The sequence below is a fragment of the Carettochelys insculpta genome, chromosome 2 (genome assembly GCF_033958435.1).
Source record: "Carettochelys insculpta isolate YL-2023 chromosome 2, ASM3395843v1, whole genome shotgun sequence".
In the NCBI taxonomy this organism is placed as follows: Eukaryota; Metazoa; Chordata; order Testudines; family Carettochelyidae; genus Carettochelys; species Carettochelys insculpta.
This window is the reverse complement of record NC_134138.1, coordinates 40718428-40745453: the sequence shown is the minus strand read 5'-3', so window position 1 is coordinate 40745453 and position 27026 is coordinate 40718428. Positions and strand designations below refer to the sequence as shown.

General features: G+C 39.6%; 1 protein-coding gene across 1 annotated transcript in view; it reads left to right on the top strand.

Moving 5' to 3' along the window:
- The window catches only part of DCAF13 (DDB1 and CUL4 associated factor 13), a 50380-nt gene extending 23682 nt beyond the window's left edge, over positions 1–26698 (top strand). The window contains exons 6-11 of the mRNA XM_074986816.1: positions 646–723; positions 5505–5587; positions 10902–11066; positions 13285–13420; positions 24884–25047; positions 25972–26698. Of these exons, the coding sequence (XP_074842917.1) occupies positions 646–723; positions 5505–5587; positions 10902–11066; positions 13285–13420; positions 24884–25047; positions 25972–26059 (714 nt within the window). The 3' untranslated portion in view covers positions 26060–26698. The remainder of the gene's footprint in view (positions 1–645; positions 724–5504; positions 5588–10901; positions 11067–13284; positions 13421–24883; positions 25048–25971) is intronic.
- Positions 26699–27026: the final 328 nt, after the last annotated feature.

The window sequence follows — 27026 nt, the reverse complement described above, 5'->3', positions numbered from 1 at the left end:
TTTTATTTCATCAGTACAAGTGCCAACATTCAAAGATTTGTATTAAACTTTCCGATCTTTTGTTCTGAATAAAATACTCCTTGAAATTTAGAAAACCTGATATGTAGTTTTTTTGGTTTTTTGTTTTGTTTAAGTGGTTATATTGTTTCAGTGCATAATGCTAAAGGCAGTCTTTTGTATCCATACTAAATCAATGGGTAACATGGTCTTTAGGGGAATCTCACGGATGATACATATGTGAGAGGGTTACCACTTCATAAGTGGAGAAAAATGATAGATTCTAATTTCTGTTTGGTGCAATCTGCTATTTCTGCAAAAGCCCTCAGATTGACTCTTTAGCTATACATAAAGAACAATGAAACCATTTACTAATGGTTAAAGCAAACAGAAAACATTTGTCACCAATATTTTATTTTGTCAAAGGAGATTCAAGACCATGTTCCTGTTCTGTGATTGCATTTCTTCAAATAGTTTTCTTTAAAATGTTAAGAGTCATTATGTTAGAAAACAGCGTCTGTGTCTAAACTTAAGTAGCAAAATAGCATTGGCTTAAACGTTTAGTGTTAAATATATACTCAGTGGCCCATTTTTGTGTGTTATAAATTTAGAAAGTGGTACCCAATATAATGACTTGCTTATTTTTAGACATATCTTTTGGGAAGCTGTGCTTCAGACAGAAATATTGTGCTGTATGACATGAGGCAATCAACTCCATTAAAGAAGGTAATTAATTTAATTTTCTTAATCTTTTCATGATTTGTTCTTAAAATGTTGGTAAGTGTTGGTGATACAACAACTTCTAAGTAGCAGGGAAAGTCCCCAGACTGTTTAAATTTAGTCCCTGACGTAGGGCATGTATATGCTCACCATTTAAAGTGGTGGAAAAGATCCCTTTTTTTGTGCAAAAACTGTGGGAGTGCCTACACTTGCCAGTGACTTTTTGCAGTGAAACGGTGAAGTTTCACTACAAAAAGAAAACCATGTACATGAGAGAAGTTAGTTTTTACTGGTGATTTTTATTTTTTTAGTAGTGATGTGCAAGTAAAGACACTTTCTTCCTGTTTACAGAGCTTTTAGCCTCAACAGAATATCCCACAGAGCCTAGGTGACTACTCTAGTCAGGACCTCTGCTGCTCTGATGCCAGGTAAACAAAAGTCTGCCCTCTTTCCTTAAAGTTCCTAGAACTTTGAAACTGCCATTTCAGTTTTCTTGGCGAGTGCTCACTTATCTGACCAGCTAGCAATGCCTGCTCCATGGAGCAAATGTTCCCCTGCTTGCACCAGTGCTGAGCTCTAATGTGGTGGGCAGGTGGACTGTGCAGGGACCAGGATACCCTGTGATTGTCCCACTGCATCCTTTCCCCCATGAGAGCTGTACTGTGGGATGGCTGCTGTGAGCCAACACTTTGGCTGGGTATACACTACGAAATAAAATGAAATTGATTAATAGGGATTTTATAACTCTGGAACATATTAATTACATTTTGACTATCCTCACGTGCTCCTCACAAAATTGACTTATTGCTGCCACACTCAATTGGAAAACATCGACTGTTGCAGTGGTGCATTGTGGGATCCTATCCTGCAGTTCCCACATCCCTGTTGTGTTCTGGGTGTGCTTGCTGGGTTTTGACATCCTCTTCCCACATTGCGTTTTCCTCATTCCTCTCCTGTGTTAAGCAAACATCCATTTTTCCCATTGGAAGGAAAGAAAAGTAAGGCATCCACAGAGATGGCAAAAAGGTTAACAGAAATTTTTCTTCTATAACTGAATTCTCAACTGCCCATCCACTGACTGTCCCCCTTCCTGTGATTGCTTCTGATCCCTGAAAATGACACAGGGACTCTGAAAAGCTTGAAGTGATGGGAGGAGATTTGTTGAAAAAGAGTTGCTGAGGGGAGGTTATTTCTATTTCCTGTTCACTACAAGGCTTCTGTTCACAGGCTGTGTTCTCAGCTGGCCGTCCACTGACTGTCCCCTGCTCTCCCATGAATGCATAGGATCCCTGAAAATAACACAGGGACAGACTATTCTCAACTGGCCCTCTACCCTTTCTTCCCTGTGTGAAGGGGTGAAAAGAGAGAAGAAAGAGGATAGAAAAGTCTAGGGAAAAAAGATTGTCTTCCCTCTTCACTACACAGACATTGCCAACATGGGGAATGAAAGTAAAATCTCATACACTGAACTTATAACGGAAATGGGACTTTCAACTGGCCCTCCCCCTGTGTGTTTGGGGGGTCAAAGCATGAAGAAAGATAGGAAATATTAGGAAAAAGATTTTTATAACAGAAATATTGAAGCTGCAGGTGTCTGCAATAGGCAACAAGCCCCTGAAAATATTTTGGGGGGAAGGGGCTGTGTTCTGCAGCTGCAGAGCTAGTTCAATGTTGAAGGAATTCTTCCTCCCCAACCCCACCCCGAATATCTTAGCTGCTGGGGGACACTTCCCCCACCCGGTGGCAGCAAGCCTCACAGGTCTTTTGCTCAGGCATGGGGGGGTTTCAGTGGGTGGCCAATTGAATTAGTCCCCCTGAATATCTTAGCCACCAGGGGAGACTTCCCACCGGTGGCAGCAAGCCCCCGAAAATCTTTCCCGCCCTTGGACTCCTAATTACATGTGCAGGCCAGGACATATGGTGCCTGGCAAGCATGGTCAGCACTGAACGGCAGGCACGTTGTTTTATTGGGTGGGGGCTACCCATGTGATTTGACTGAGCACAGGAAAGACCCCAGCTGCATGGCGCCTGGGTGGGAGAGGGAGGGAGGGGAGAGATCATGGACAAATGTAAACCGCTGAGAAGAAGTTTCTTGGCCTCTTATGCAAGTACGAACTCCACAACATGGTGTGGCGGGTTACAGCAGGCAGTGCAGAAAAAAAATAAGTGAGAGACAGACCCACGAGCTCTGTGCAGGGGCTATTTGTAATGGATAGATGTGCTCACAGCTCTAATAGCAAAGAAAGAGACATTTCTCAGGCTCGCATACAAACATGAGCCCACATTCACAGGCTTCCTGGTCCCAGTTTGAAATTCACAGTTTCCATTACCTAATTCCTGCGCACCTGGAGAGCAGTGGCCAGAGCGAAGCACCGAAGGGTTCTGTGGGTTACATACGGGCCACCTCTGGAGGCTAATAAATTTGATTTTGAGACCTGATACTTCCACACTGACCTTGAATAGGACTTTTGAATTCAGGCTTGATGCTATGCCTGTCCAGGTACCGATGATATTAATGTTAGTGCTCCCTAAATTGAGCTGTTGGTATTTACAGTGAAGGCAGACAAGTGGTAATATCAGCTAACTGCCTTAAATTCAAATTTATCTCGTAGGGTGCATCTACGCTTGCATTCCTCTTTCAAGAGAGGTATGCAAATGAGGTATAAATAAAATAAAAGGAAGAAGGATTAAATAAAGGGAAGAAGGATTCTTTTGAAGATGGGTTTACTTTCAAAAAGGACCCCCGTGTAGCCGCGCGCAGCTGCGCACTTTCGAAAGCAGCACTTTTGAAGTGACACGACCGGAAGCGTCCTAATGCTAATGAGGTGCTGAGTATTCAATTCAGTGCCTCATTAGTCATCTTTGAAATGGCCATTAGCATGGCTATTTCAAAGATTTGTGCCCGTGTAGACACACCCTGAGAGTCCTTATGGAATATTATACAGTTTGTCTCTACAAAAAGAAATCTGTCATTACTGTGAGAGGGAGCTTTGTGAGGGGAAACAAATACAGAATGTTCAGTAGATCTTTTGTGATGATCCACAGTAGTGTGCCTAGAATTTCCTGACAGAACAGTATATCTTACTCTTTGTTTCAAAATAAATGTATTTAAAAAAAAAAAAAACAGCAGCATAGGTCTCTTGGAAGAAAATGGAAGTATTTCAGGATTTCTAGTATGTAAGAAAGTGATTTTAGTTGGGGGGGGGGGGGCAAGAATATATCTGTTGTCAATCAGTTACAAACTTATTTTCCACCATTGCTGTCACATGTAATATTAGATATGTAGGTTAACATTGTTTGTTTAGCTGGTATTTTTAATTGAAAAAGTAGAGTGATGCTTTGCAAAACAAGGGTCTTACGATATATTAGACATCACTGAGTTGGAAAAGAGCTGGTTCAAAACAAGAGGCAAAGGCTCAGACTTTGACCAAATCTGTCTCCTTTTTCGAGGGAGCTACTCATACTAAGTCCCTCAAAACCAGCAAATTCTTAATCACTTCTGATTCTCTGGTAATACCACATGGTTACTTTTTACCAATGTTTACATTTAGAATACTGATCATGATCAATTACTCTTATGGTATTTTACAAATTGAAACTTTGTGTTGGGGGAAAGAGCCCAATCAGACTTCTAGATTTAAGGGTAAATTTGCAAGGGTGGTAGTTATGCCACTGGTGGGTTTTTTTATTTTTATTTATTTATTTATTTATTTATTTATTTTTAAATACTAAACAAAGTGTAGTTACTTAACCACTGTAGATATGGATCCCTGCAGTGCCTTTTTAATGTATAGGCCTTCTGTGGTACAGAAACACATTTTTAAGCATGTTACAATGTGATCCAATCCTGGATGTACGTTTCCTTGGAAATGAGTGTGTTTTGTAGTGCAGAATATGGATTTTCTTCAGTTTAATTAAATAGCGAAAGATGGAATATAGAACTTTGGTTTGGATTAGAGTTGACTTCTCTGAGTTGTGAAAATTGTTTGATTTACTTGCTTATTAATAATGTCTGTGTAATTATTTAATATGTAGTAGGAAGAATCGCTGTGTGCAAATGGCTGTTTTGATATGGGTGGTTGAAACTCCTCCAAGCCTCTGTTTAGAGTAGCTCAGAGCTACTGTTATTAGATGACTTAGATTCCCCAGCTGTCATTATCATTGCAGGACCCAAAAAACTGCCAGGCACTTCCTTAAGCAGACTAGATATCATCAATGGCCTGAGGAATTAATAGGGTTACTACAGTAATTTTTGACATAGTATGCAGATAACAGCTAGCATAAGTACTTGCAGAAAGGACGGGAGGCAGTATGTGGTTACTTAACAAAGCCCAAGCCCATTGTATCAGTTCTCAAAGATATCTTTTAAAGAAATAAATACAGTGAATGGAAAAGTAGATGTTAAATTGCAAGGTTCCAAATTGTATTATGGAAGAATTGGGCTTTCAGGAGGTGACTTAAAAGTAGCTAGGTAAAAGTAGCTCAGGAATGGTATTCCCTGGGTAGAAGGCAACATGGTGTACAGCCCTCCCTACATGACATGTCTCTACAGAGAATTTAGTTGCGGCATAATCTGCAGGAAAGACCTCAGAATTTGAGACAAAGTCCTGAGTCCTAATCCTTGCACTGCCACTGAAATGCTCTGTGTCCTTGGGTGTATCATTTCACCCTTCTGTTTCAGTTTCTGCATCTAAGAATGGAATTATTTACCTGCTTCCCAGACAGGGGGAGGTTTGCTGAGTTTGGAAAATGTTTATTGCTCATAACGATGATGTAACTTTTCTCAGGTTATCTTGGACATGAGGACAAATACACTCTGTTGGAACCCCATGGAAGCTTTCATTTTCACTTCAGCTAATGAGGATCACAAGTAAGCATGATTTCACTTTTTGAAGAGCCCTGTTAGTTCATTTACCTAAATTTTCTTAGTTCATCCTTTTTCTGCAGTATTGTTATAAAATCACCGTATGCGGTGTATTTGAGTCACTTAAGGATATGACTAGTTTGAGAATCACAGATTTTGTTGAATTTAAAACTTGCTTTAAGTAGCATACCATTCTTTCCCAATGAATTAATAGCCATAATTAATACGCTATCTTTTACTAAAAATGAGGCACAATTTTGCTTTTTAAGGGGCGAGTGCAGCAGTCCTTATTTGCTGTGAGTCAGTGAGAGAGACTACATAGTTTTTTCCTTACCTTTGCAAGAACAAAATATAGTGGTACTAAGGAACGCTGTAGTACTATGTACATACAAGCTACTGTTGTACTCCCAACTTGCTTTCTCTGACTAAATCTACTGTTCATATGTTTACTATGTCTGTTTGTCCTTCATATGCTTGTGTAACTTATCTGCACTGAAAGTGATGCATGATCATCAAAATGAAAGTAACTTTCTGTAGGAAGAGGAAATGGAAATATAAAAAGTAGCTATTGTGTCACCATTTTAGCTCCCAACAAGAAAAAGTGAATATATGTGTCACTTGGAAATTAAACATCAATTATTCAGCCACCAGCAATTAAAGTGTTTTGCTTGCCAGCTATCATGAGTCTCAGCACAGCGTACTAATCAGCTATTTTGGCATGAACATTTCTAAAAAACCAAAGCCACTGTCTTTGATTTGTTTCATAAAAAGTTTCAGTACTATCCTGTAGCAGCTCTTCCTGTCTCCTAAAAGCACTTTATTTTTGTAAGGCATTGGCCACTGGAATGGCTGAAATTAACGTCGGGTGGGGAAAAAAACATTTCTCTCTAATAGTGGTCAAACTCAGAAGCACTCCAGGTGCACTTCATACCTTTCTTTCCAAGGAACTAGTGGTCCAAAAATAGAGCTCAGTGCTTTCTTCTAGATAGAATATAATAATATAGTAACTCTTCTTGAGAATACTTTTCCAGAGAACTGGTAACTGGCCGTTTTCTATCCTTTTTTGGGTGTTGGGAAAAGTAAGACCTTCTAAGCAGTTCAGTACAACTCACCACTTGTATCATCACACAAGTGAACAAATCTTTACTAAGTTGGTAACCACTGTTAATTCCTTTTAATTTGTGGTTAAGAGTAGAGTGGGTAACAATTCTTGTGTACTATTGTACATTTTCAACACATTGTACAACCATTAGTTAATTAGATGGTGGAGTAACAGATGTGAGTGGGAGAATTAAGAAGTTAAAAAATGGTGGTTGCCAGTAAATACAAAAAAGACTGCATCATATTAATTCCAGCTATCTATCCAAGTATGGAGAGGGTGACGATCATAGAGTAATATTAGTCACAATAAATGATCTGTGTTAATGTCAGTCAAGCGCCTTTGGATGCTGGCACTATAGATTTTAATAATCCAGTGAACTGGTTCAGGTTAGAATGTTAGTGTCTGGTGTTCTCTCGGTGAAGAGTTCTGTCCTTTACATTTGAAAAAGCATTCTTAGGGCTTGGGTACACAGTTAATTTAGATTAAGGGTAAGGTGTGACTTTATAGTACAGTAGCTCTTCCAGAATAACTGTGTAGATAAGCCTTTACTAATTGGTTAAATCCCTAGGCAGGCCTTTAAAAATCTCCTTGCCCACTTTTTTTTTTTTTGTAACTTTCCCTGGTGATTGGGTAGGTGTAAGCCAATTTCTACGTAACAGATGTTGCCTCTTTTAGTTCCTGAATAAACTAAACTTGTGTTGACAGCTGCAGTGCCTCTGCTCCTGTTATCTTTTTCAAGCAGCAAAGTAACAAGAGTGTTCATTTTTACTGGTACTGTTCAGAATCTTTGAATCCAGCTAATTTTCTGCTGTTCCTGTGTCTATTAAAGTAATATTTGGAATGATCAAAATAGTGGGCATTGATTTAGGAAGACAATCCAAGTTGTACACTACTTACAATCAAGAAAAGCTCTGTTAAAGGGAGTTCTGTGGGGAGGAAGGGCAGGGTGGTGTGGTGTTATATCCATCTACAGATACATATTTAAACCACAAACTGATTTTCTTTCTTGAAGCTCTAGCTAGTCATCAATGTTTTCTGTCTCGCGGGTGACAAGGTTGAAAAGGGTCTTGAGTAGGTATTCAAACTGGGAGTCTTGGGGGGCCTTCGGAGTCTACTCAGGGCGCACTCCATATGAAAATGGTTAGATGGAAGGCAATTTTGACAGTTGTGGTGAGGCACGTAAGTGAGGAGTAATTTTATGGGAGCATCATTGGTAGAACTAGGCATGTGTATGGACCAGAGTTGTCAAGATGGGAAATGTTGAGGGCTTAGAGAAGTTTAGCCATGTTGACAAAAGGAAAGATAGGATCTAAAAAAGAGTAGATAGGAAGAAATACCAAGATGTGGCCATAACCCAGACGCTTGGAGTAAAGGAATTGCCTAGTGGCCCATAGTCTTTTCCTTAGGGTGGGTCTACACAATCCCCTTCATTTCGAAAGGGGCATGTTAATGAGTGGGTTGGAAAGATGCTAACGAGGCGCTGCAATGAACATGCAGCACCTTAATTAGCCTAAAGGCGGCCGTGGCGATTCAAAAGTGCAGCTTTTCAAATCATGCGCCGCCCGTGGAGATGGGACCTTCTGAAAGGACACCCCCACCCCCAGTTTTCGAAAGCTCTTCTTGCTAACACCAGATAGGAAGAAGGGCTTTTGAAAACTGGGGGGTCCTTTCAGAAGGTCCTGTCTCCACGGGAGGCGTGCAATTCGAAAAGCCGCATTTTCGAATCACTGAGGCTGCCATTATGCTAATGAGGTGCTGCATATTCGTTGCAGCGCCTCATTGACGTCTTTTGAACCTGCTCATTAGCATGCCCCTTTCGAAAGGAAGGAGCTTGTGTAGACACAGAGATAGTGTATGTTACCACATTACATTGGTTGGGAAGGGAACTATTGAGAACTTAATTCAAGTGAATTTAACTTTTGTGATATTCTTTGAAACTGTGTTTTTGATGATATCATTTGAAGAGTTTAGAGAGAGAAAAGGAGCCAAGGGCAGAGCCCTGAGATCACCCCACAGAACTGGGGAACAGAATGCACCAGATCAGATGGTGAAAGAAATGTCTAGGGGTAGAAGTCGAACATGAAGAAGATACTATTGTGGAAACCAGTATAGGGCTAGATTTCAAGGAGGAGAGCATATAATTGACAGCCTCAAAAAGTAGAGGTGAGGAGTAGGGAGCGCAAGGGTTTGCGGGATGATTATAAAAAAAGAAAAAGTTATTTTAGATCTTGTTTGCAGTGATTGTATTCATGTTGGCCCCAAAATATGAGAGAGACAGACAGTGGATGAGGTAGTGCCTTTTACTGGACCAAACTCAGCTGGTGAAAATAACTCACTTTCAAGCAGCACAGAGCTCTTCAGGTCTGAGAAGGGTACTCACAGAGTCATAGCTAAATACAAGGTGAAACAAATTGCTTAGTTTCAGCGTTTTACAGGTTTTCTAAGGGACCATTCAAGGTGCATTGGGCCATTAATGCTCCTGCAGTCATAGGACAAAAATGATTACTGGGTTACAGATTTTTAGTAATAAGCCATAAAACCAATTTATTATTAATGCACTTCACTTTGAATTGTCCCTTAGAATATGTGGTAATTACTTCACCTAAACAGTATGTTTCACCTTTTTATGTATGATGCTCTGAGGCCTAGTTTACCCAACAGTTAGAGTAATGCAAGGCAACTGTGACCTAACTATGGAAGTATCTACTCTAAAATTTTGCTCCTGCTGACATGGCAGCCATTCTATGCCAGCTTAATAACTCCACCTCCAAATGAGGCAGATAGTTAATATCAATGCAGGTAAGTTGATGCAGTGTCTGTGATGCTTATGTCAACAGTTACCAGCTTTCAGAAGACATCCCCTAAGAAATATTACCACACCGACTTTGTCCAGCTAATTAGAGACTTTGTCATACCTGCCCGAATAAAAATAATAGGGTGTAGGTTTACATTTGCACAGATATGCTCAAAAACACGGAAGGAAAGAGACAGGCCAATCTGGGGAGAAACCCCAGGGTTTCCCTTTTTGCCGCATTCTTATTTCCCCTCAGGCAATTTCATTCTCCAAGTGCACTTCTCATTGTCATTAATGAATTTTTATTTGAAAAATTCTTCTCCCATAAACAGTTTTATTTATTAAGAAAAGATAATCTCAATCCAATTTTATTTTTAAATAACAGGCTCCAAAGCCAGGGATTGTCTTCAGAAACCTTTCTCACATACACATACACTTCCCAACACTTACATATATCATTTCTACTGTTTTGTACTTCATGCAATGTGCATGTATTCTCTGAAATGTTATTCTTTCAGAGTGTGTTATTTTCATTTTTTTGATTGGTTTATGCATTTCATAATTTTTATTTCTTATGCTTATTTTCAATTTTTCGAGTTGTGAGTTCTAAAATGCTTAACCTTTCCTGGATGGTACAATTATCCATAGAGTAACTTTTTAAAAATTATATCTAGTTGTTTTCTTTCTCCTGGTGGTACACATCTGCACATGTGTTACTGCACATAACAATGTGTACTTCACACATGCATAGAAAGTATTTTGGCCAGGAGTTAGGTTGGATTAATTGCCCCTCTCAGAGGTTTGGTTTTTTTTCACACCCCGGAGTAACGTAGCTTTACTGATCAAAGTTCATAGTGTAGATCTAACCCGAATGAAGGGAGTGTGATGGAGAAGAGAAGGTGGATGAAAGGGCAGAAGATATGTCAAAAGGAATTTAAAAACACTCAAATGACAGTTTTAGATGGTATGTTTGAGTCTGGAAGTGGGTGGAGTGATGAAGGCAATGTGATTTATAAAGCAGGTTGAGCCAGAGACCCAAAAACAAGCTTAGGGAGGAGTGGAATAATGGAGACCCACTTTTCCTGTAGGACTAGAGAAGAAATCCTAACTCAAGCATTAAAACTAAACCTACCAGCTAATATATGTCCTATATCTTTTATCAAGTCATACAATTCTTTCCATGATTTATTAGCAGCTGTGTGATTTGAAATAAACAGTTTTAGGGCTTAGGATCTAAACGCTGAGTTTAATAGGTGCAATTAGTCACATACTGCAAAAGCTTATGACAATGTAACATGCATTTGATAATTCAATTTATTTGGAAATGGGTCTCTGAAATGCACTAATATTTTCATATGAGTATTTATATGCAATGGTATTTAAAGCATGGCATCTTCTCTTAAAAAAGTGAATTTCTTTTATAGCTTATATACATTTGATATGCGCTTTCTTGAGTCACCTGTGATGGTTCACATGGATCATGTGTCCGCAGTTCTTGATGTGGATTACTCTCCCACTGGGAAAGAATTTGTGTCTGCCAGCTTTGATAAATCTATTCGCATTTTTCCTGTAGACAAAGGTCACAGCAGGTCAGTGATTTCTTTTTCCACAAATCTATCTCTTGGATCTCTTTCCCCCTCAAAAATTTCTCCTTAATATATATAATATATTAATTCCGAATGCATGCCTACAGAGTCTCATAGGAATGCATGTAAATACTAAATCATCTTAATTTTTCAAAATATATTGTAGTGGGACTCCTATTTAATGAGCTGTGAATTTTGTGTTCTAGCTTTGTGTGGGAAACAATTGGAATCAAGGGATGAAATTTCTCTAGCCTTTTAAATTGTTTTTTCTTTTCCTCTTACTGATGTTTCTGATATGCAGCTGGCAAGGGCAGAAGTGGTTGTAAGTCACTAATAGTCCTACTTACAACAGCTTCATTAATTTATAAATTCAGATTCAGAGCTTCCCCATTTAGGTGGTGGTTGGTAGCATTGGCTGGGGTTTTGGTAATCCACAGGCAGCATGGCCTTGAGCAAGCTCCTGGCAGCATGGGGGAGGGAGGGATGATGCTGAGGTCCCTCCTCACTTGCCAATGAAAATCGGCTCATGTGCCACCCCAGGGACCCGTGCTGGGGGTTGCTGACCCCTGCTATTAGGGTATAGACCAACTCTTTATTTCCTCAGAGTTCTTGATAATTGACCTCTAAAACTTCACTTTTCCTGCAATGATGTAATTGTGTTGCAGATACCACTGTAGTTCCCTGACTTTTATTTTTGTATTGCTAAGCAAAGTGGTGTGTAACTTGATTTAAATGATGATTTAAACAATCCACCCTATTTTGGGCCTGATCTGAAGTCCACTGAGATCACTAGACCTCCCCCACCTCCATGCTTATAAAAGGCACTATAAGTGCTAATATCCCTTAACTATTTTGTATCTGGTTTATTGGTTTAATTTTCAAATATGGATGGAAATAATAAAAACAAAGCTTAAAGGTTAAAACATGAAGCTTGATTAAACTAGAACATTGATAAATATGAGATATAGCACATTTTTGTTTAATAATTTATGTAGCTGAAACCAAGTTATTACTCTGAATGTTATTGATCCACTTCTTCGCTTGGTAAATATTGAGTGAAATCCAAACAAAAGTTTGTTTTAGATGCATTCACTCATAAATTAACTGAAACATTCAGTTTGTTAAACACACAAACTGAAGCATTTCTGAAGGTCAGTGCAGATTTATTTTGAACTATTGCTCACATTGTTGAAGAAAAGTTTGATCAGTTGTCTGCAGAAGTTGATGGTTATTGATTTAAAAGCAACATTACAGTAAGCTCTTGATTTAATGGACCCCAATTGAACAGACTTTGGAAATAATAGACATTATCCACCAGTGGGCCCCCTGAAATAAATGCTAGCGAGTCACCAGAGCATCTGGGGCCAGAGGAGCCACCAGGGCCAGAGGAGCTGCCTGAGTGACTGAGGCCTGCAGTCCTACAGATTTGGATTTCACGGACTTTCAACATTAATGGACACCCCTTCTCCCTATTAGCCCATTAAATCGAGGGGTTGCTGTACCATTCTAAATCCTTCACCTGCTTGTCAGTGATGGTCAGGTCCCCTGTGTGTGAACCCTTTTTAAGCTGTTTTCTCTTATTGTTCTGCAAATCCCTCATGGGCAAAGGAGGAGGCTAGTGTTCTGTGACTAAAGGAAGAAAATTTCCGGGAATAGTAACTGACAGATCTTCAAATTCGTATTAATTCTCTTAGATTTCAAGCTGGTTCTTATTCACAGTATTGGTGCCAGACTAAGTTTAGCTATACAATTCATATACTCAAGCTTACTCAATCGGATGTACATTATACTAATAATTACCATTGCAAGTGCTATTTATAAAGAAATAGCTGTCCGGGATTTGTACTTAGCAAATGTCTGTATGAGTGACTTTGGTAGGCCAAAGAGAACAATTCGTCTGCTAATTAGATGTTACGGAAGACATGAGGGCCCTTTTTTTTTTTAAAAGGCTATTTAAAGTATTCTATTTTAAGATTTGTAAGTGTTATCCAGATGGTGTTTTGTCAGTAGATTGTAGGCAGTATTTAATGAGGGAAATTGCCATGTATCAGTTTGGAGACTATTCCCCTCTAAATGAGAATATTTTACTCAGTTAAAGTTACTGTAGAACAAATATTTGGACTTCTGAAGAAAGGGAGCTTTGTGATATTTGAAAGGCAGCGAATGATCAGGATGGCAACTGTAAAGCATTTTGTAACGCTGCTTTTTTTTCTTCTTTTAGAGAGGTGTATCATACGAAGCGAATGCAGCACGTCATCACTGTCAAGTGGACCTCTGACAACAAGTACATTCTGTGTGGCTCAGATGAGATGAACATTCGCCTGTGGAAAGCTAATGCTTCTGAAAAACTGGGCGTGGTAAGATATTTGTGTTCACTTCATCAATTGTCTTGAGACTATCTTTAATTTAATTAAAAAAAGAAAAAATTATTTCATATACAGCTTGTAACTCCCTTATCAGGCATGTTCAGGACTTGACAAGAGATTTTCCAGAGGTTCAGGGCTTCTGCACCCAGGCAGTCCTGCACTCCAAAGCTGCTGCAGCCCTAGGCTCCCTCCCTTGGCACTGCAGCCCCCAGCCCAGGGGCTCAGGGGCTGCAGCTAATCCCTACCCTGCTGGCAGCCTCCTGGCCGCCCGCGCTGCTGAGGGGCAGGCAGGGGCTCTGGCTCCCAGCTCCCCTGGGGCACTGGCTGCCACTCTCTCGTCTGGCAACATCCGTGAACCATGGATGTTGCAAGATGAGAGAGTACAAGATTTTATAGGCACAACCTGTATTAAACTTTTAAAGATCAGAACTTTTTTATGAGCAAATTTTTAATTCTTTTGAAAATGTTGAGAGATGCAAATTAATATATCTTGTATGGGTAAATATTTCACTCATTGCAGCCATTACGGATACTTCCATTATTTATAATATTAAAGAATCACACATTTTTGCCCTGTAAAGTATTTCTTTATCATAGTTAAGGTATACTCTTCAGCTTCCAAGCTGAACAGGATTTGAGCCTTTAATCTCTCCAGCGCAGGTGTGAACTCAGCCCTTGGCAGGCATGACAAAAGACTGTATTCTGTCTCTCTCTCTCACCAGCATAAGGTGATCCAGTAAAAGTTATCTGGCCCACCTTGTTTTGCTAATAGCCTACGATGAGCCTGACTATAGCAACATTGCAGGCATATTCTGACAATTGCATTAAAGTACAATGTCATAATTTGCCAAAAGCTATTCTTTGGTTTGTGAGAATTAAACTGGTGCTCTTTATCTAGTTCCTGGTGAGATAAGTCCTGTATATGCTGGACAGCTTGCTCTGGTGTAACTGCATTTCTGCCCAGTTAGCTCATGAGAGCCCCTGACATAGATGTGTGTAAATCAGTTCTGTTCAGTGTAATAAACTAATGTTTCAAGTGTGACTTTTAGGGGTTGATATGAGATTAACTAGATGGGCTTTTTAGTTAACTCAATGCAAACTGTGTAATATAGAAAAGGGCAAAATTTGCTGCCATGGTTGATGCTAGTTTGTATGCTCTTGAGCAGATTTAGTACGAAGTTCAAGGTTTGAATGGGCATGGAGACTGAAACTGCCCTCTCCCTCTGAGTAGTCCTTTCAGTGGAAAGTATATCAATTGGACAGTTGGAAGATACGTGCACTGGTATTGTTTATTCTCTATTTGTCTGCAGAGCTGTTAGTCTGGTGTGTCTCATAACAATGCATTTTTCTTGTGTAAAGGTCAGGGATGGAGAAATCTTTAAAACTATAATCTGATGGGCAAAAACATGTATAGCCTATAAACATTTATCATTGGTATTAAATTTCTGTAAAAGGCTGGTCAATTTTTTCTATATTTACACTTGTTCAGTAGTCATTTGGGTCTGTGATTTGGCTGTATTTATAGGGAGTTTTAAACACTTCCAGTTCTAAATACTGTATGATGTCCATTATGATTTCTATTGCTGTTGATTTTTGTGTGCAAGGGGCTCAATTGACAGCAATATAACACTAAAAGTAGTTGGTTTATCCCTTTGTTTGCTCATACACAATACAGATACACCCTCTCACATCTGGCATACCAGCGTGAGACAAAATCCATTTACTTCATTCATCATTTTTACATAGGGTAACCATCTCTCTCTCCTGCAAATAGAGGACAAGGCGATATGGGGGGCAGGGGCAGCTCCTCCTGGCTGCATCAATTTAAGCCTTGGGGAAGTGGTGGCCTCAGGCACTCCTGTCCCCACCCCCCAAGGGCCTAAAATGTGACAATTAGTCCCTTTTAAAAAATAAGTCGGGGTGCCTTTTTAGCGTCGTTAATACAGGACCATCCCACCTAATATGAGACAGATGGTCACCCTGTTTGTATGCTGAGAAAGGCACCACATTTATTGTCTCCATCTCCCATATGACTCTAAAACAGGTGCTGTCCAGAAAAAGGTTTCATTTAGTGATCACAGTTGAGTATCTAAATTGGTAGTTCTCAGCCTTTCAGATTACTGTACCCATTTCAGCACTCTCATTTGTCTTGCATAGCCCAAGTTTCATGTTACTTATGAATTAAGCTTTGTTAACCCCATGCAGCAGGGCTTGGGCATTCTGCCCTGGGTCGCAGTAAGTCTTAACACTGTCCTTGGCAACCTCATTACAATGAAATTGCCTGTGCTTAAAGAGCAGTTGATATATTACAGAACAGTATAAATAAATCATTTTGTGCATGAAATTTTAGTTTGTACTGAGTTTGCAAGTGCTGTTTATGTAGCTTGTTGTAAAATCAGGCAAATATCTGGATTGTACCCCATGGAGGACCTCTGTGAACCGTTGGCTGAGAACCAATGATCTAAAGTATACAGCTAGACCTATAGGATGAGTATGATGTGATATGAATTATGGGGATATTTTTATTACAAAATTTAGACTATTCCATTTTCCCTGTTAGATGGACAGAAGCAGAATATGTGATTTGGAACAAGGTTGTTTTGCAGAATCTTTAGCTGCAGTTTCCTGGAGTTTCATTTTATTGACTATTGGTGGTGAAGGATTACAGTTTAAGAATTGCTGCTTTGAGTTTAATGAGATGGGTACTTTGGTTTTACGAAATTACAGACAAAAACATCTTTTACGTGTAATGAACATTGCTACTGAATGCTAAGTATTCTGAACTATTTTTAAATAGTTGAATTGTACTTTGGTATGCAATCTGCTGCTTTCTATACCATTTTTATAATTTAAGGACTGCACATTGATTACTATTTTATCATTTTTATTACTGTAGTGTACAAGAGCTCTAGTTGTGGTCTAGCTACTTTATGCTAGGTGCTGTAGAAACAAGTAGTACAAATACCCTGTTGAATTATTATGTCCCAGTAACTTTGTATGTGAACCAAGAAACCTCAGCCGGAAGTTGATACGTATTTGAATAATTCAAAATTTAATGGCAAAATATAAGGGTATTATAAAGAGGTTACTGATTCAGTGGACAATGGAGAACAAAGTAGGACTAGAAGTGACAGGCTTAAGCTACAGAGATAGAGATTTAGGTTAGATGCTCAGAAAAACTTTTTGCTATAAAGATAATCACTAGAATAGGCTTCCAAGGAGTCTGTGGAATCCCCATTGTTGGAGTTTAGACATACCTCTGCCAAGGATGGTCCAAGTGTATTGGTCCTGTTACAGTGCAGAGGACTTGACTGTCCAGGTTGCTTCCAGCCCTACACTTCTATGATTGTATAAGAGCTACTTTTGAGAGAAATGTTCAAAAGAGCCTAAATGTCTTAAAAGCGTAAGCTCCATTGACTTTCAGTGGGACTTAGGAAGCTAAGTCACTTTTGAAACTGTTACCTTCTTTATCCCAGTGTATTACTCCTGGCTAAGATCATGTGTATACAAGTCAGAGAGATGAGGTTAAATTCTGAAGATCAAATACAAATATGAGTTCTAGCTGGTGTGATGTATAGATGCATGCCAAAAACACGTCGTTTTTTAGCAGATATACGTCAGTTTTGGCCAAATACTGAAAAAGGGCATCAGCAAGCCTGGCTAAGAGATTTTAGGCTGTGGTCTACATACTTAGTATATGTACATTCCTTGACCCAGCAAGAACCCTGCACAGATTCTCTCCCCCACCCCCCCATTTATATTAGATGGTTTTTGGCCAGCGTGCCTCTCAGCATGACATCTAAGCATTGGACTTTGCTGAAATGGGAGAATGTGTATAGGTCTCTAATCAAACTTGGGTACTTAGTCATACAACTTTTGTAGCATGTATGTGTAACCATTTGTGGAGATATATGCTAACCAGAATTTCACCCCATCAGCTTGTATATGACTGAGGTTTTTGAGGGTCTTTGTCACTTCAGTGCACAGATGTATCTTAATAGGCACATAGGGAGTGGAACCATGAGCAGTATAGAAACTATAATGCTGTTTAGTATTTTAGTATTTTTCTTTGGTGGGAGGGTTTTATTGAATGATGCAGGTAAATAATATTCCATTTCTCCTATACCAGCACCTTGCAAATTAGACATTATATTGAATTAATATTTATATGTGCTGGAAGGCCTGGGTTATCTTGGTATTTTATTATTGCTAATTATTATTGCTAATAATGATTTACTTTTTTTTTCCTACTTAGAGAATTCTTCTTTGGCATGTGCATAGTCTTTTAGTTCCCATTCACGCTTGATTAATAGAAATGAGATTGAATGGTGCTATTTTGTGTCTTGGCTTATGAGTGTTTGTTTCATTGAAAAGTTCTGCTTGAAGCACTGGGCTAACCCCACTATTCATCAGTTCTGACATTCATGTTCCTTTTCTTTTGGTAATGTATTTGACATTGCTCTAATTACACAAAACCAGTGAAACATTCTCAAATCAAAGCCTCTGCAGGAGCCAGAGGCACACCATGTCTACACTCCACTGACAATTAAATCTACATGTTTTTTGGGAGGCTTAGAGTTAAACTTAACATAGTTGCTAGTCACAGGAGAGACTGGCCTTTTAAATACAATTTTTGCACTATTGACACTTCAAAATAGAAGTTGAATTATTTTCAGTAGCTTCATTAAAGTAAATTTTAAATAGTACTTCATAGCTTAAATAGTCACCATGGGCTTCATAATAACTGCAATCTACCCTTCAGGTACGTCAGAGTCTCCTATTATTGTATAATCTGGAGTACCTCAAGTGACTTCTAGTGCACAAATACCTTAGTCTAGGTACCTTAGGCACTTTTATATTAGGTTAGGAATTTAAAAGGGGACTGCCTTCAATTTTGTTTGGAGGAAATGAGTATTTAACAATGTACATCAGAGTGAAAAGTGGAAAAGACAGCACTAATGGAATAAAATAAGGAAATCTCTAAATATATGTTGGAAGTGCTCTTCTTTTCTGAATTGTACAAGTCAGAGTACTGAATCTGCACCGAGGCTTTGACAATTTTACTAAACTTGGAATTGTTAAGGCATTTGGTAACTACTTCTGAACTTGGGATTCAGCAACCCATTCAAGATGAATCCTTACTAGGATTACAGTAAATCTTAAATTGTACAGATGCCGATTTAGCGGACTTTGGGAACAATGGACATCCTCTGGGGTCCATAAAATCACCTCTCCCCCATCCCTCAAAAATAATTGCAGCAGCGTAAGTCTCAGCCTGCAGAAGCTGCCATCTGCTCCTCAGGGGTGGGGAGTCTACATGGGCAGATTGGCACTCCTGCACCCTGGCACCCTGCTGGGAAGTCCGTGTGGTGGCTCCGTCCATGGTCCCTCCAGCCGCGTGCAGCTTGAGGCTCGTCACGCAGCTGTGGGGTCCAGCGGCACTTCTAGTGGTGGCAGCTCTGGTGAGTGGCTGGGTTTCTTTTTCTTTTAGGGGGAGAGGACTGGGGCTGGAGAGAGTGCCAGGGTGGGTTGGCAGTAAACCTTCTCATTTAATGGATTTTTGAGGATAGCAGACGCCACCCTCCCACCATTAGTCTGTTAAATTGAGGGTTTACTTTACTCATATAAGTAAAAGCAGCAAAACTGGCCCAGGGTTAGTTCTCTCTCCTATAAAAGTAGGGAATAGCCTGAAGACAGAGCAGAAGACTGACCAATTAATGTGCTTTTTAGTTGGGAATGGTTTTTTGTATTTTGTGAGTGTAAAAATAAGATGTTGGTGTGAGGAGAAACCAGAAGCCTGGTGGCACTTAGGGTTGCTCTTTACTGTTGCTATCCTATAGGAGATATGGAAACAACAAAAGCTTTTGATTTAAGAGCTGAGTGAGAGTTAAAGTGCATTTACCACCCCTTTCTTCTTGATTTAACAAACCACATTAGCAAGTGAGCACTGAGGTTGTATAAATAATTGTGTGCTTTTGGTCTTCAGTATCAATAATTTCCATTCTGTGAAATAAGACTAGCACATAGGCAGTCCTGTATGGTATGCCATGGCGTAGATTTAGGAGTGATTTCTTGAGCTTGTGATGAAATGGGGATGTGACTTGGCCTCTTAACTAACACTTTGTCTTACTGTTTAACAATTACATGTGAGTTTATTATGTAATTCAATTCCCATTGAATGTCCCTGACAGAAGGAGAACATTTTGCTAAATTCTAAGTAAGCTTTACATAGCAGCATTATCCATGTATGTACCTTGGTTTGCTTTGCATTATAGCTCTAGCTTCAAATTTGTTTCTGCAGAAAGGGGTTTTTGTACCCTAGAAAATCTGGATCAGGTCTCATTGTGCTAGGAGACAGTCCATTGAACCTACAGAGTTTGCAGTGTAAATTAAGAATAGGTATAAGAAGTGGGTGTCTCCAAAAATGGAATAGCTTGTAGGGCGTGAAGGGTAGGTGGAGTCTCAAACATTTTTTTTTTTTAAATCTACTGGCTACCAATTGGTTGCAATGATTTGGCAGTTTGTTAAAGGCAAAATGGTTATTACTGAGTACCCTGGCTTTGTGTTGCATTCGTCATGCACATGCTTCATCACTGACCTGAGTTCAGCATTTAGGAGGGACTTCATGTCTGTTGTTTCCCTGTGACTGAACAAGGTGGCTTTGAAATGGGAGCAAGAAGACAGATCTTGAGCCAAAGTTTCTTTCTTATCCAGTGTTACAAAGCGCTTCTGCTAGCTAAGTCCATCCATCACCTAACCTGTGATTGTAAATCTGAGCCAAACTAAAGAAGCAAAATCTTGTTGGTAGCAATAGTCCTCGAGCTTAACATGTCGGTTCTTTTTTTTTTTTTTAGGAACAGAGGTAGCCATGTTAGTCTGAACTCCAACAAAACAAAGCAGCAGAAATGTAGCACTTTAAAGACTAACAGTGATTTATTCATTGATGAGCTTTTGTGGGACAGACCCACTTCTTCAGATCAATTCCATGTCTTTTGGTTCATTTTTACATTTGCGTGCTAAGACTGCCCCTTGAAAATTATCTGTGTGTAGTTTTTGATGCAATTCAGCCTCTGTGCTTAGCCTATTTTCTTTATTGTTAATGTTATCCAGGCTTGGTCTATGCTACAGGCTTGCACTGGTAGAACTACTGACCCTTCTGAGCAACATAGTAAGGCAGACCTCACTCCCAGTGGAGACAGCGCTGTGTTGACAGTGGAAGGGGAGGGCTTCTCCCACTGACATAGCTACTGCTTCCCAGGGAGGTGGAGTATCTATGCCAACAGGAAAAAGTCTCCTTTGTTATAGGTAGCATCTTTTTGAAGTGCTGCACTGGTATAGAGAAACCCTTATTTGTAAGTATGATCTAAATTAAGTTTTGGGGGTAACAAAATAAGTAGCAGTAAATTTAGCATCCAGTTAGTTTCATTAGGCATAGGGAATATGTGTAAATAACAGTGAGCTGCAGTAAGAGGCAATTGCCGGAATGTCTTTCTGGTAATATTTGCCTTTGGCATTTAGCTTCCCTAAGCTAAAAGACATGCTGTGGGCAGGCTATATAGCAGCTGAATTGCTGAAGTCCTTCTTAGGTGCAGTCCTATTTACAAAGAGCACGATTTCAGCTTCTTAGTTATTCCCTTTCACCAGGCAGTGCTCTGGCTAAGGACTCCTTAGAGAAATGCTTGTCTAGGTTCTGTGTAAAGAGCACTGAAAATGATTGGGCTGTAGCTCTCATCCTAAGGCCATGTATACACTGTAGCTACAAAGCTACAGTACTGCTGCTGTGCACCTGTAGTGCTGTATTATAGGCCGTTGCCATATGGACGGAAGGGGTTTTTCATTTGATGCAGTCAGTCCATCCCTCCAAGAGGCGGTAGCTAGATCAATAAAATAATTCTTTTGTAGGCCTATCTGTTTCTACATGAGGGGTTAAGTCAATTTAACAACAGCACTCAGAGCAAGACATTTTTCACAGCCCTGAGCAACCTATGCAGGTCAGTTTCAGTGTAGACCAAGCCCAAGAAACAGTAGAATTGATTCTAGGGCAGATTTTACCAATACTGACAATATAGATGCCATTTTCTAGAGGTTTTGTATCCTTGTTTTTTACTCCACACTCTGTTCCCAGCAACCACTCCTACAGAAGCACAAATTTGATCTCCTTCATTCCTTATATCACCTTTTTGGTTTTTATCCCTGTTATTTCCAGTTCCCATCTGTCTAGGGATTGAAGATTTTTAATTGGCAATCCTGTACTGGAGTTCTTTTGCATGATAGTGTTAAACACTCCTTCTACAAATAGGAGTTTTTGTTTTGACGAAAATTGACCTTGTATTTGCCAAAACCCCAACTTGTCTACTCACTGTTGCCTTTAGGAACATGCACATAGATTTTTAAGTGCCTTAGGGTAGGACTTGTCTCTCACCCATGGGATTATATAAATCCTAATGTATTAGTGTGAAATGTTTTAGTCTTTAAAACTCTGGTTGTGGTCCTGGCCCTGTAAGTCTACAGAGCATGGGCAGCCCTCTCTGCTTTTGAAAAGTACTATGGAAGTCAATAGAATTCTGTCCAGGTGCTTCTTTCGCTATTGTAGAGCTGTTTGCAGGATGAAAGTCTGTTTGCTTCTTTTTTCTGTTTTTGCTTGTTTCTTCTGTTTTCTCTAGTAGGTAAGTCTTTATCTTTGGTAGTCATTAAGTTGATAATTTGTTCCATTTGGACATCATTATCTTTGATACTCATGTGGCTAAGGTTGCTATGCATACTATAGATAAAATCATCTGCTCTTTTACAATTAGACAGTAAATGTCCAAATGTAACTAGGTGCATAAAAGGCATATGAAAATTGGGGAAAAAAATGCAACAGACATTAGAATAATTTACTCGGTTTGTATCAGTTTTTAATCTGACATTGGAGATGCTTCGTAGATTAATTTACAGGATCTTTTTTGTCAGTGAAGTTACAATAAATCAGCAGCAATTTTGTTCTTAAATTCAATTAAAGAAAATCATTTATTTTAATTAAAATAAAAGCCCTTTAATTTGGATTATGTTGGCAGTTTGCTGTACAGTTAGAGCGCCTGGGATTTATTGCATCTGAACCAGCTATTTGGGCTGGCTCGGTAGAGTGAACTTGAGTTCAGGAGGTGGGGGGAGAATTAGCCAGTAATGGATGCTGGTTTGCTCACAAATTGAAATTTAGGAAATGCTCCCAGGTGTAAGTAGAAGGGTTTGTTTAAAGGTTAGAAGATGTAGAAATCATATTTTACTGTATTTTTACTTCCGTGGTATTTGAATACACATTTTCTGCTTTAATGATAGAGTGCCACATGTGCAGGTGCAAGTTATCATGTCAATATCAGAGGATTTTTGTTTGTATGGGAATATAATTTAAAGACACAGAAGTAAGATATTTCACACTTTGCTCTGGGTCTGTAGGTGAAGTGTATTTTCAGTATTTATGAAAATATTTCCATCTGAGAATTTCTGTTAAAGGAGACCTCTAAAAGGGAGAAGGTTTTGTTTTATTTTATTTTATTTTTTGGTGGGGGAAAGGGGGTTTGGGACTTTTGATGATTTTGGGGTTTTGAAAAGCATGTCCGGTGAGGGGGAGAGTCGCTGCTTGTTCTCATACATTCGCAGTTCAGATGGGGTGCGTCTACACGTGCATTCCTCTTTTGAAAGAGGTATATAAATGAGGTATACATTTGCATATTTGGAACCTCATTTACATATTCTTATTTCAAAAGAGCTTCTTCCGAAAGAAGAAAGCCAGTGTAGACGCTGCTCTTTCAAAAGTAAGCCCATTTTCGAAAGAATCCTTCTTCCCTTTATTTAATGTATTTAATTTAATGTATACCTCATTTGCATTTCAATTTACCTCATTTGCTTACCCCTTTCGAAAGAGGAATGCAAGTATAGACACACCCATGCTGTCTGCCCTGGAATGCTGTATTACAGGTGGTTCTCAAATTTCATTGCACCATGACCCCCATTTTGATAACCAAAATTAGTATATGACCCCAGAGGAGTGAAGCCTGAGCCCCACCACCCCAGGCAGAAGGGATGAGAGGCCCCAAGCAAGGGGCCTGTAACCTTGCTGTGTTGTCCAGGGTGGAAGCCCTTGGGCTTGGGATTTGGGCCCCAGCAACTCTAAGCCAGCCCTGACAACCTCATTAAAATGGAGTTGTGACTCACTTTAGGGTCCCCCGCAACCCACAGTTTGAGAACCACTTTGTTGTAGTAACTAAAGAATAATGAAACTGAGTCAAGTTGAAAGGTGGCCAGTAGAAGTCGTCTAACCTATCCTTATTTTTCTGCCATTTCCCTCTGCTTGTAACAGCAGTTCAAATATTTGGTGGGGGAGCTGGGTGGGGAGGGAAGAAAGGCTAATGTAGGTACCGCCTAAGAAAGCGAAGAGTTTTTAGTCTAACGCCAGTGAAGGCTGGAGGAGCAGAGAAGGTGGAAGGAACAACATGCACAAGAGTGGAGGATATACATAACTCTTATTTCCAGCAGAAACAGAGAAAACAAAACTACTGAGTTCTACGTAAGCAGTGTGTTTAAGAGCACAGAAACAAAACTACTTTTCAACTCTCCTTATGCAACGTGAAGCAATTAAAGGGCACAAACCTCATTTAACAAACAACCTTTCTGTGAGCCATCTGTAAGGCAAAGGGGTAGCTAGTAATCTCAGAAAAAGCTGTTGACAGGTTATGCTTTTTAAACAGACATAATGCAAAAGTTAGTGTTCATAGGAATGTTAATGCACCTGTATTTCTTGAGCTCTCTATACTGAGATATCAGTTCAAATGCAGAATGAGAAATAAACATCACTGCATGTGTGCAATGTGGGCAAGTTAAAATTTACAGCTCTTATGTGCATATTGCAGCTCCCAATGGACTAATTCCATTAGAGGAGATGAAAATGCTGAGTAAACCTGGAACATGTCCCTGACCCACTGAAAATAATAATCATGCTGTAAGGAGAGACTATAGCAAAACACGTCTGTAGCAGTAACTCTAGTTGCAGTAGATAAGAACTGAAAAGGCCTTGAATTTTTTGTTTCATATCAATTGCTTTTTACCAGCTGGGGGTGAGGAATAATTTTCTGTTTGTTGATACAGAGTCTTCACTTTCCCCTATTTTAAGAGGGCAAATTTTTTTCTTTGAGAGATACCGCTAGGTGGCAAAATAAAGATTGCTCTTAGGTAAATGTAATTTAACTATTGTGAAACTTAAAATTATGGTGCCATAGTCTGCATGTGAGCAGTGGTGACAAAATTTAACACTTAAAAAAAATTTACCAGTGTTCAAGTTTCCACTTTTAGGCTTATAACAGAGAGAAGAATGGCCAGAAGAAAACCTTTACACCATCTAAACATGTAGTTTGGTTTGTAGAGAATGTCACATCATTGCAACCTGTGCTGGTTATAACACACTTATGTCCTCTGTAGCTAGCTCCACGAGAGAGAGCCGCTATGAATTACAACCAAAAGCTGAAGGAGAAGTTCCAGAACCACCCTCAAATCAAGCGCATAGCTCGTCACCGTCATCTGCCCAAAGCCATCTACAGCCAGGCCAAGCAGCAGCGCATCATGCGGGAAGCTCGGCGGCGGAAGTATGAGTTTTTCTTTTTCTTTTCCTCATGTCTTCCTAAAAGGTACACTGTCCCTTTGCTAGAGGCCCCATGCACTGTTGCCACAGCAATGGATCAACACTTACGAGTGACTGGTATCAGTTTGGTCAAGTGAATAAGTCAGGTATTAGACTGGTTGCATTGGAGTGTGTGGAGTGGTAAAGGAAGACCAAGCTGCCAGTAGGAGCAGAAACTATTTTGCTTCCCACGCCCTCTGAAAGGGTGGGAAAGGACACAGCAGGTTATAGCCAGAGAGAGCATCCCTTCCCAGCCCTTTTGTGTAGGCATGTCAGAGAGATTCGTCTTGTTCTGGGGAGATGAGTCTTCCGATTTCTTGGATATGCTCAGGCTCAGAATCAATGTGAGAGTTTTTCACTTCTGTAGAGCATCTTTGCAGGTCCCTAGGAGCAGAAGGGAGTGGGGAGCAAAAAGCATCTGGGCATGACTATACCTGGGGTATGGAAAGAGAAGTTGGCTAGCATGTGCATGGAGCAGGAATCAGGGGTGGTGGGACTTGAAAGTATTTGTTATGCTCACAGTGTAACAAACACACCTGGCCACGTTTCCCAGCTGAAAGACCCCCTATGAGTATCTGCTCCTGGCAGATCATCCTGTTCATAATGATCAATCAATCTGTGCTTAATAGACAAGAGGTTCTTAAAATGTGAACTCTTATAAATTTGCTAGTTTAACAGATTTTTCAGATGGTCATTGTTCTTTTTTTAAATGGAAATATGTAATAGATGTCAACTGTCTCAGCTGATTTTTGATTCTGAATACATGATTTTTTAGGAGCAACAGAACACTTGCTATAGTACCCTAAGCAAAAAAACTAGGATTCCGGGCTTAAACATCTACTGCTGACATTATTAATCTCACTTTTTTCTTTCTTGTGTCTGTTTCCAGGGAACTTAATCGCCGTAAACACAGCAAGCCAGGATCCTCACCATTTGTGTCAGAAAAGAAGAAGCACATCGTGGCTGTAGTGAAATAACTTTTTGCTGATTTGAGCATTGTGTGTAATTTTTTTTTAAATTTAAATTTTTAAATTTAAATAATTAGTTACACTGTACAAAAGTGAGGATCTGCTGCAGACCCAGCCACAAGTGTCATCTTCTTCTATCCCTCTTCCTTTTTCATGTCATCGTCCAGTTTGGGTATCCAGATGAATTGGTAGTTGATATAAATTGACCCATCCCTGTGTATTCCAGTGGAACTTTATTTGTAATACAAGCAAGACAATTGGACTGTTGAGGAGGTACATCAACTCTCCCATCTACCACCTTCCCTACACAAAAGGTGAACATGCTTCAGCATTGCCTATGGCAAATAGACATCCCCTGGGGTTAGAAGTTATGAACTATATTGTTTTTAAAGTGGTAACTATAAAAATGAAATATTTTGTTAGAAATTAAGAAAATGAATATTGCATATAATTATGCTCAGTAACTACGCTATACTTACTGTGCAATGTACTTTTGTTTCTCTTTGCTGAGAAAGGATTCAACAGGACACAGACTAATGTAAATTTCAGGATTTTCAGTTTTGTGTGTGTACGGAGTCAAAACCTTCAAGACCTTTTTCTGTGTGTTGGTAATATTAATTGTTGAATAAATGTCTTCACAATTCTCCACTGAATTAAAATCTCAACATTATTTCATCCATCTTTCATTTGGGTCTGAGAAAACCTTGAAATTTCCTTCATGTAAGATGTGTTGTGTTGTAATTTTTGGGTATGTCTACACGGACATAAATCTTTGAAATAGCTGTGCTAATGGCCATTTTGAAGATTACTAATGAGGTGCTGAATTGAATATTCAGCACCTCATTAGCATTAGGACGCTTCCAGCCGTGGTGCTTCGAAAGCGCGTGGCTCGGCACGACTACGCAGGGGTCCTTTTCGAAAGGACCCTGCACCTTTCGAAATCCCCTTATGCCGATCAGTGAGCAGGGTAAGGGGA